The 10902-nt window shown below is 42.1% G+C and overlaps 1 protein-coding gene across 1 annotated transcript in view; it reads right to left on the bottom strand.

Moving 5' to 3' along the window:
- Positions 1 to 1191: 1191 nt before the first annotated feature.
- Positions 1192 to 10902, bottom strand: part of Rheb (Ras homolog, mTORC1 binding) — a 42338-nt gene continuing 32627 nt past the window's right edge. The window contains exons 4-8 of the mRNA XM_005367437.2: positions 10674 to 10756; positions 5173 to 5229; positions 5025 to 5072; positions 4350 to 4431; positions 1192 to 1699 (exon numbers count right to left, since the gene is read on the bottom strand). Of these exons, the coding sequence (XP_005367494.1) occupies positions 1607 to 1699; positions 4350 to 4431; positions 5025 to 5072; positions 5173 to 5229; positions 10674 to 10756 (363 nt within the window). The 3' untranslated portion in view covers positions 1192 to 1606. The remainder of the gene's footprint in view (positions 1700 to 4349; positions 4432 to 5024; positions 5073 to 5172; positions 5230 to 10673; positions 10757 to 10902) is intronic.

Here is a 10902-nt window from a genome sequence, read left to right on the forward strand (position 1 = left end):
AAAAAAAGAGTTGGGTGTGGATAAAATCAAAAAACACTGTATAAGCCAGGCGGTGGTGGCGCACACCTTTAATCCCAGCACTGGGGAGGCAGAGGCAGGCGAATCTCTGCCAAGTTCGAGGCCAGCCTCGTCTACAAGAGCTAGTTCCAGGACAGGCACCAAAAACTACAGAGAAACCCTGTCTCGAAAATCAAAAAAAAAGAAAAGAAAAAAAACACTGTATATAAATATAAAATTGCCAAGAAATTAAAAAAAAAAAGAACAAGAAATAAACACACCCAGTTCTGACTCACCGACTAGGTGGAAATGGGCATGCTATTAGAATTCCAAGAATCCCCTTCTTCAAGCTTCATCCTCACAGGGCGGGAGGATGAGGCCGACAGAGCCCATATGTAGGCACCTGCTAAGTGCCCCATCATCTAAGCAGACAGGTGTGCTGGAATGACAGCAGGCATATTTTCTTTTTTTTTTTGTTTGATTTTTGTTTTTTGAGACAGGGTTTCTCTGTGTAGCCCTAGCTGTCCTGGAATTTGCTTTGTAGACCAGACTTGCCTCTGCCTCCTGAGTGCTGGGATTAAAGGTGTGTGCCACCATCACCCAGTTTAGGCATGTTTTCTAAATCCTGCCTTGTCCAATGGGACACCAAGCTAAGCACTAGAATTGTCTTCAACAATTAGGAAGACAGAGCATAGACAATGCTGTCAAGTAATGGTCAGTCCTCCCTGCCATCAGCTCCTGACAGTTTAGAATCTGCATGTAAAAGGACAGAGCAGACACCATTGAAGAACAATTCTGCTCAGACTCCCAGGCCACTCAGCCTCTCTGGTCTGCTAGAATTCATCCCTAGCATCTACTGGAATACAAGTGCAGCCCTTGGCTGCTAGCCTGCTGGCCGAAGGTCACACAATCAGCAGGTACCCACCCTAGTGGCCTCATCCTCCTTGAGTTCTTGAGTTCAGAGCCTCCTGAGTGCCAGGAGAGAAACTCCCAGAGTGATTTTTGTTGTTGTTTTGTTTTTCCATGTAGCTCTGGTTGGTTTGTAACTCCCTGTGAAGACCAGACTGGCTTTGAACTCAAGAGACTAACCTACCCCTGACTCCTGAGTACATGGACTAAAGGTGTGTTCCATCCCACCCCATCCCACCTCACCATGGTTTCTGCTTTAAAAGCCACATCATGTAGCACAAAGGATTAAGGTTTGTAGCTATTTTATTTACAAGTATACATTTAACACAATGAAATAAACACTGATATATTGAAGTCTAGTTAATAGTAGTGTAACATGTCTATCATTTTGATGATTACATTATTTTAAACAACAAACTACACTGAAAAATTAATGCCGATAAAATTCTTGGTCATAATATTAAGAAATACAATATATAAATTGAAAATATGATTGTTTAAAATTTGAAAATGGAAGTGAACTCATTTGGACAGAGTCAGACGTTAACATAATCTGAAAGGGGAGGACCTCTGACCCAAATGACATCTTTCAGGTTAACAGAAGAAAACAGAAGCATAGTTTTATCTTCAAGGATGACGGGCAGTTTGCTTCTTCAGGTGGAATAAATTCCCAGTGTCCTCGGGTTCTGTAGCACAATCGTCACATCACCGAGCATGAAGATTTTCCTTGTGAAGCTGCCCCATCAATCTTCTCTGCTTCCAAAATTATCCTTTTAAAAACATCAACAGCAGTCTGAAGAGAAGGCAAAAACAACGACAGGCTTAGTTCTCAGTGGATTCTGATAGTTGATGTTCATGACTGACAGACAGGCAGTCACTGACCTGTCCTCAGGTCCATATGGAGGTCCAGATAGAAGCTGAGGGTTCACAAAGCCCTACAACCCCAAGGCCTTCTTTATAGCAACTAGCACCACCTTCCATTCTGCTCTACCCTGGCTTCATTTCCCCTTGTAGATGCCTCTGCAGCTCCTCCCAAGGGGTCATTTTCTTCTTGCCCTTCCTGCTCCTGCAGTTCCACCCTTCTCTCAGTCCCCCAAACTCCCAGCCTTGCCTCTTTTCTCACCCCACACCCCCTGGGCTCTTCTACACTGCCTGCAAGCCCTCAAATACCCATGTCTATTCCTCCTTGGCATTACGCCACCCATTACAAACCTGTCCAGCAGAGTTCCACTCTCCCCATCTTCTGTAGTGTCACCCCAATCTTGTTCTGAAGTCAAACTCTGTTTTATGTGTCCCACCACCCTAACCTCCTAGCTCAGAGTCTACAATGCACACTCCTGCAGACCTGGGGTCTTACCCTTTGATATTCTTCCTGTCCTGCGGCCAACCACTTCTGTTCTATTCTCTGGGTTAGCATTGGTCCTATTGTACTGAACCCCTTTAGTGTCCATTAGCATGTCAACACTGCTCAGCCATGTGGGATGAGGAGGCAGGAACACAGACTGGACACCTTTGATCCTGTACCAGGTGACCTAGCTACAGTCCCTCAGCTTATCTCCCATCTTTCCTCCCTGACCCTGGCTGATGGCTAATCCTCTTGCTCTGTAATTCCCTGGGAAACAGAAGCTGCTTCCACAAGAGAACACCATTCTCCACCACACCTACTCACACCCTCTGCTTTGACCTGCTCAGTGATTAAGTCTGTGCATCTTACTGTTCAAGTCAATCCCAGAGGGTCATCTCTCTTGAAAATATAAGAACGCAATACTGAGGAAAAGGGCCATGCTCTGGATGGGTCTGAAACTGGTTCTACTGCCTATGCCATAAATTATATAGTGACTTCAAGTTCTTTAACTTCTTTGGATTTTCACACCCCCACCCATTTATTCAGACAGCATTTCTCTGTGTAAAAGTCCTGGCTGTCCTGGAACTTGCTTTATAGACCAAGCTGGCCTCGAACTCACCGAGATATGCCTGCCTCTGCCTCCCAAGTGCTGAGATTAAAGGCATGCACCACTGCTGCCACCACCCGGATAATTTTCCCTTTTTTAAAATGAGAGTTCAACAGATAATTCTGAGGACAGAGTAGGCAAGCAGTAAATACTTAATTCAAATAAAACTGCAGGCATCATTAGTGACTAACCTCTACTCCTGCTATCTGGATTTCACTGTTCCACAATTGAGCTGATTCAGACAGACTCAACACTGACATCTGAACACAGAAATGATCAGATCCAATAGAAGGGCATAAAGGTTAAATGAGCCCATCTCAGAGCTCAATGAATTAAGGGTTGAGCGAGAAGACCAACTATTCAATTTAGTTGGATGCATCAAGGAGGGGCACAGGAGGAATAAAACCTGAGTAGACCTCAAGACTAAGGAACTTCCTCCTTGGAGAGAAGAGCAGGGCAGAAAGCGCACAGGCTGACTCTTGCCTCCCTAGCCTTGGCAACAATTATGCCCCCCACCCGGCCTGGGTTTCCTTAGAATGGTAATGCCTACTCCTCTTAGTGGTGGATCAAACAAGACGTGACGAAATGCAAACACTATGAACTCCCAGAGAACGCAAGGAGACAAAGGAGACAAGACACTGTGGGGTGACTGGAAAGCACAGCACAGGCTGCTACATGCTAAGGCCTTGGGCATGCACTAGAGGAGGCTGGCACATGTGGTTTGCAGCTGGAAGATCAGGAAGAAGAGGGAGAGAAGGCGGCAGCAGTACAGGAGGGACACCCTAGGTCTGGGAAAGGGTCAAGTTTACACTGCAGCAAGGACTAGAAGCAGCAGTAGATCTGTGATGCCTTCTAGTGCAGAATGACACTCCCCTTCATGGGATAGCTGCAGGACTGAAACTATCTCCAGGACTCTTCATAATTTGTGATTACAATAATCACACACCTGACTCGCTTTCTACTAAAAAGGGACATACTTACACAGTTAAGCCTTGTGTGTACCTTTTTTTTCTGTTCCAGTCTATGGACATAGCGACAGTAGCAATAATACACTATGTCCTTCTCTGTAGAATGGTTTAACCATTTTAGGCCTACTACAAGCAGAATATTTATCAAACTTAAAAATATCAATATCTTTCCAAAACATCCCAAAGTTGGTGTAATAAATGGCAGAAAGCTAAAAATTAAATAAACAAGATTAAAAACGACAGGTAAAGGCCAGAGAGATGGCTCAGTGGTTAATAGCACTGGCTGTTTTTCCTGAGGACCAAGGTTCAATTTCTAGCACCCACATGGTGGCTCACAACCATCTGAAATGAGATCTGGTGCCCTCTTCTGGCCTGCAGGAAGACAAACAGGCAAAACACTGTATATAAATAGATAATGCTAAAAAACGAAACAAAACACAGAACTGGCAGGTAAAATTCCAACTGGAGGAATGTATGCTTGTAACTAATGAGGCTGACACAATTAATTTTACAAATGATATACCTGATTTTCTTTAGCAGAAGATTCCAAAAATGCTGCATTCCAAGATTCTGCCAAAGCTTTTCCTTCTTCATAACTGATCACTCTAAAGGGAAAAGAAAACTCTGAATCTTTGACAGTTAAAACAGCTACGATGAATTTATCGATTAGGCCCCCATTTTGGTCCACTTTGTTATGAAGAAGAACCATGTGCTTTCCAGCATCAGGAAGCAATGCAGGAGTACTTACTGGGAACAGAATGGACAAGTCTCGAGGGTCATCTATGTGACAAAGAGCTTCAGGGATGTGACTGTTTTCTAGGACTGCAGTATCAACCACCACAGCTATGCCACAGTGAGGTGTTAGGTAACTCAGGGCCCAGGAATATCCCATCGGGCCACAGTTCACCATCCCAAGCTACTCTAGGCTCCTCCCAATGCTCTGCCACTGGGCTCCCCGGACATGGTGTCCCTGCTCACGATCATCACTGTGATCACAAGCAGTACTCAAAGGTCTGTGTGAAAACTGAGTAATATCTGTCTTGGTAACTAACCCCAAGAGTTTCCCAGTTTGCTCCTAGTTCTACACAAGTGTGGCATTGCATTGCATACTACCTCTACTGTACATAGTTTGCCATAAGAAGAGAATTTAAAATGGTATTTTGGTGACTAAATCTCCTTGGACTTAAGAGCTACATACCTTTCCATATGCAGGTCTTTCTTATTGCCAACCAGCATAATAGGTATCCTGTTAGGAGACACACAAAAGCAGAGGTATGTCAGATCCGGCCTTTCCAGCACAGGAGATGCTAATACACACTTCTGGAGAAGAGAGATGGGCTACTTACTGCACTTTCCCCACCATATCCAACAACTTGCCGTGGATAACTTTAATTACTTCAAAACTACAAAACAAAAAGCATGGGAGCAGATGTCATTTTATTTATTTTTTTAAATATTTATTTTATTTATTTATTATGTATACAATATTCTGTCTGTGTGTATGCCTGCAGGCCAGAAGAGGGCACCAGACCTCTTTACAGATGGTTGTGAGCCACCATGTGGTTGCTGGGAATTGAACTCAGGACCTTTGGAAAAGCAGGCAATGCTCTTAACCACTGAGCCATCTCTCCAGTCCCAGATGTCATTTTAATGTAGAAATTTAAAAACTTACATTTGTAGTGGGGGAAAATATACCACAGATTTTTAACTTGAGCCAACACAAAGAATTATCAACTCTTTTCACATATGACACTCAGTGATCCTTATTTAGACTACTAAAAGTAAGACGGGTTCATGCCGTTTAAGTCTAGCACTGAATTGACAAGTGACAAGGACACGGACCTTATCTTCAAACTGTATTAATTAAACAGAGACCTGTAGAATTTTTCTGAGGTAGTGTTCCCTAGTGATCAGCCCCGTTCCCTTTCCTTTCTTGTTTCTGAGGTAGTCTTGATGTATAGCCCCAGCTGGCTTGGGATTTGGCAAGTTCTGCCTGCCCCTGCCTCCCCAGTACTGGGATTAAAGGCATATGACCTCCCCGGCCCCTTATATGCACCATCATTAACTGGGGGATGTGCTGAAGATTCTCAAGCATGTCACAACGATCAACTTCAAATCTGTAACAGTGGGATCATTCACACCTCTGACCACTGGCTAATGGACACAAGCCATTGCCACTCTCACTCAGAAAACCTGGTGTGAGCGAGCATCAGCCAGCACATGCTGCATTACTTTTGAAGCTGCCCAGAACCTAACAGTCTTCCACTCCTCTCTGTGGTCCCTTGGCCCAGCTCTGTGCTTCTTCCTATGGCTGGCTTCCACCTAGATGACTCCCAAGCCCTTACTTGGCTTCCTTTCCTCCTGCTCTCCCTTTTCCACTCTGCTGGGCCTCTGGCAGTGCTGGAAATGTCCTCTCCCTTGAGATCCTTGACCATGCTGCTCCCTTACTTATTTCCATACCTTTACTCTATGGCTCTTTCTCTTAGATTTATTTTTAAGTTACATACATACATACATACATACATACATACATACATACATACATACATACATACATGGTGTCTGTGTGTGGGTGTCTGCATAATCTAGAACAGAGTACTGGAACCCCAGGAGCTGGAGTTACAGGCCAATGTGGGTGTTGGGAACTGTACTTTGCAAGAACAGTGCATGCTCTCTAGCCTTCAATAGCTCTTCTTAGACTTGTTTGCCTACATAAATCTACAAACTTCCACAGCTCTCATCCCCTTCTTCGATTTTTCCATCACAGTACCATTGTCTTGGGCAGACATAAGAAATTCCAAGTTGGCTCAAGCTTTGAACAAACACTGCTGAACATATCACACATACTGTTACTGATGAAAATTAAACTTTACCCCATTGAAGCTCACCAATAGGACAGGGCACCCCCATTTCTACAGGGTGCACTTTGGAGCCATAGTTCCCTTACCTTTGTTGCATTTGCCTACACTGAATGAGGAGATATAGGAGCTAGTCACAGGAGAAACAGTAGGAAGGCTGGGAACCAGCTTCCTCTCCATAACTATACCTTCATGCTACCTCTTGGTGAGAGCTGGTCTTAGTGACTGCTTAACAATGACCTGAACCATGGTATTGGGTGCCAAGTAGCTTAGGGCCTAGCAGTCTTTATTTCCATCTTGCTACAGATTCTGGTTCATTTTGTGACGTGTCCTATGTTGTCAGAAGAAATAAATGAAAACCCAAAGCTTCCATTCTCTCCCCAATCTGTATTCTAGCAACTGAGAGCAAAAGGTATTTTGGTTTATGCTGTTACAAGAAACAATCCTGCAAACTTTATAGGTAAACAGACATGGGTGGGTGGGGGGTCTGCCCATGTGGTGGATGTTCATTCTTGTAAGCCCAGCATTTGGAAAGATGAGTCAGGGAGAATTACTTCATACAGAATGAGATTCTGTATGGAAACAACAGAGATGGGGCTGGAGAGATAGCTCAGCACATTAAGAACATTTACTGTTCAGGTAGAGAACCTGAAGAACCTACACAAGAGCAAACAACCGCCTGTAATTCCAGTCCAGGAGTCCAACACTCTTTGCTGAACTCTATGGGCATTGCACATATGTGAGACACAGACACACAGACACACAGACACACACACACAGACACACACACACACACAACACACACACAAGAGCACACACATAAAATAAATGTCTTAAAAACTTATAGTTGTGGTTAATAAATTGGCTTTTAAAAAAACCTACAGAGCTAGTTCTAGGACAGCCAAGGGTATGCAGAGAAACTCTGAATTGAAAAACCACTTTCTGTTCTTGCTTTGCATGAAGTCATGGTCTTCTCAAATAGATATGATCTTTGAAGAACAAGTTTCCATATTTTTATTTTTTAAAATAAAATTGTGTGGAGTCCAAAGCACAATTTTTGGGAGTTAGTTCTCTTCTACCATGGGCTCATGGAACCAAACGTGCGTCCCTTAAGCTTGTGCAGTAAGTACTTCTATCTAAGCCACCTTGCCAACCCAAATTTCCTTATTTTTAAAATTAGTTCAAGGTAATAAATGTAATTTCAAATGCTGTTTCTAACTGAAATATCATCCACCTGATACACATAATGCCAGTAAAAGGAATCAACAAATGCATTAAGAAAAACTTCTCAGCGGGGTGTTGTGACACATGCCGAGGCAGAGGTAGGACTCTTAATTCAGGGCTAGCATGGTCTACAAAGTGAGTTCCAGGACAGCCAGGGCTAAACAGTGAAACTGTATCACAAAACCAAGGCACACCCACCCCCAATTACTCACCAATACACTAACTCTACAAAGTAACACTTTGTAAAGTAATTAACTTCCTAACAATCACATAAAATTAATTTACAAATAATAGTACTTTTTCAAGTAAAATTAGTGAAAATATACCAAATATGCTGGTTAGTACTGATTGTGGGATCATCTAGGAGGCATGCCCTAGGCACACCTTGGAGAAGCCCTTGGTTAGACTGATGTGAGAAGACCAACAGCAGATCCTGAGGTTAGGTAATGACTCCATGAAAAGAAAAACGCTAGCTGAGAACTAGCATTCACTGTTCCTATTCATGACTAGACACAACGTCCCAGCTCCCACAAGCTCCTGTTGCCACTGGATAAGGATTCCCTTAAACTGTGACCCAAAATAAACCCTATCGTGCTGGTTGTGGCAGAGTTCACCTTTAATCTCAGCACTCAAGGCCAGTTTCAGGACAATCAGGGCTACAAAGTGAGACCCTGTATCAAATAAACAAATGCACTACTGAACAGATGAGGGCTAAGAATAAGTTATTCTAAAACCATATAACTAAAATTGCAAACATTTTTGTAATTACTATTTCAAAACCCAGAAGCAAATCTTTAACTATTTGGGGTGTTCTTGAAAATTAAAAGATCATCTGGGCATGGGGCATACACCTTTAATACTGGGATTCACAAGGCAAAGGCAGATGGATCTCTGGAAGTCCAAGGCCAGCCTGGTCTACATAGTGAGTTTCAGGACTATCAGAGCAACACAGTGAGACCATCTTAAAAAATAAAATAAATCAGGTCCCAGATTAGTAAGCAGTGTATGAAAAAAAATAGTTCCGTGAAAGAAAGAAAAGAAAAAGAATTAAGCCCAACACTTGGAAGGCAGAGGCGCCCCCAACCACCTCCCCCCAAAAAAAGAAAAAGAAGAGAAAACAAACAAACAAAATCCAGAATAGGATAGTGTTAATAGTATCTTCTTGGGTATACCCAGAGTGATTTCCACATCTCTCCAATTGTTTCTCAGGAATATGGAGCTGGCCAAGTTTGTTTTGACTCAGTTGTAAGTGGGGACCAGCAGCAAAGGGTCTGTTTACAGAACTGCCACAGTACTTGGTTTCCAGTTACACATCACTACCTCAAGGTATGAGCCCTGCCATTGAGAAAAATGCAGAAACACCCACACACAGAAAAGGAAACTCTTAATTTCTGTTGGCAACAGTGTGCAGTGGTTAAGACCCTAGACACTGCCCTGTAAGACATAAGTCATATGAGGTTAACTGAGCACCTGAAATGTAGGTAAGGTAACTAAGGAAACGAACTTTCAATTTTGTTAAATTTGAGCTAATTTCAGTAGCTACAGGAACAATTCCATCACTGCAGTCAAATTCTACTGGACAGACGGCCTTGATGTCAGAGTGGAAGACTCAGTGTCACACACAGCCTATGCAAGCCTGGGCTGGTTGTTTAATGTTTTATAAGTTTTTTCTAGGGAAGGCAAGAAATGAAACATCTGAAGAAAGGTTATTCATAAGTTAGTGATGGATTTATTTTAAAAACTATTTTCTTTATGTGTTTATGGGTATGTATGGAGTATGGCTGACCTCAGGTGTCTTCTGTAATCTCTTAATTGATTTTTTGAGACATGAAATCCTACGGAACCTGGAGCATGCTGACTAGCTAGACTGGCTGGCTATCAAGCCCCAGTGTTGAGATTACAGACACACGTGGCATGCCTAACTTCTTATATGGCGGCTATGGATCCAAATTCAAGTCCTCACATCTGGACAGTGAAAAATTCTTTACCAATAGAGTCATCTCCCCAGCATCGGTAATACATCAGTTAAAAGGCAGACAGTATGACAAACTGACATTACGCACATTGTAAAGATGTCAGCTAGCCACCAAACTTCTACTAATACTGGTATTACCATGAAGTCTGCAAAGATATAACTGTTTCCATTGTCATAAGAGTTCTCCTCACATATCCGACCACATGTTTTGTTTATTGCGACAGACCACTCCTTTCTGTGACAATGGATGCCATCTCTGGCAACAAATGTATGGCTTAGAGAAACCAAAATCAAGTCTCTTATATTTTTGGTTGTGAACCTAGCCTTTAACAGCTGAGCCATTCTCCAGCACCCAAAATCAAGTCTCACTATCAAAACAGTGGCTGCATTTTTAGTCAGCGAAACCCTATTACTCAAAGGTAATAAATTCATAGGACAAAGTATTCAAACAAACTCAAGCCCTTGTATTGGTAAAGTCAATTCATATTAATATATCAAAACATATAAAACTTAAAACCAACTCACAATTTCCCATTCAAATAGAAGAAAAGCTCAGCTCACATACAGTTACTATCTAGGCACTCTCAGATAAGCAAACAATTTTTATTCTATCAATGCAATGGAATTTACGGAGGATTCTACTCCCTATAACAATCTGATTGCTTCATAAGAAAAATCAGTGAAAACATTCAGTGTAATAACTAATTCTGTTACTATTAATTCTAGTATAATCCTTTAAAAGGGTCTATTCATAGTAAATAAACTTAAGCAAGCAACTAGTCTTTCTTACCTTTTGATTGATGTAACAGAATACACAAGAATATAACCATTAATATCTATGGAGTATGTCTGAGGAAAAATGGAATATTCATCCTGTGGAAAAAAATTAATTACATTTGAGCAGAGTAAACAATATTTACAAGTTTTTCATGTATTACTGAGATTAAATCAAAGAAAACAAAGTTCCATATACCAGCCAGAGCTATATAAGATGACCCTGCCAAAAAAAAAAAAAAAAA

The sequence above is a fragment of the Microtus ochrogaster genome, unplaced genomic scaffold, assembly GCF_000317375.1.
Source record: "Microtus ochrogaster isolate Prairie Vole_2 unplaced genomic scaffold, MicOch1.0 UNK18, whole genome shotgun sequence".
In the NCBI taxonomy this organism is placed as follows: Eukaryota; Metazoa; Chordata; class Mammalia; order Rodentia; family Cricetidae; genus Microtus; species Microtus ochrogaster.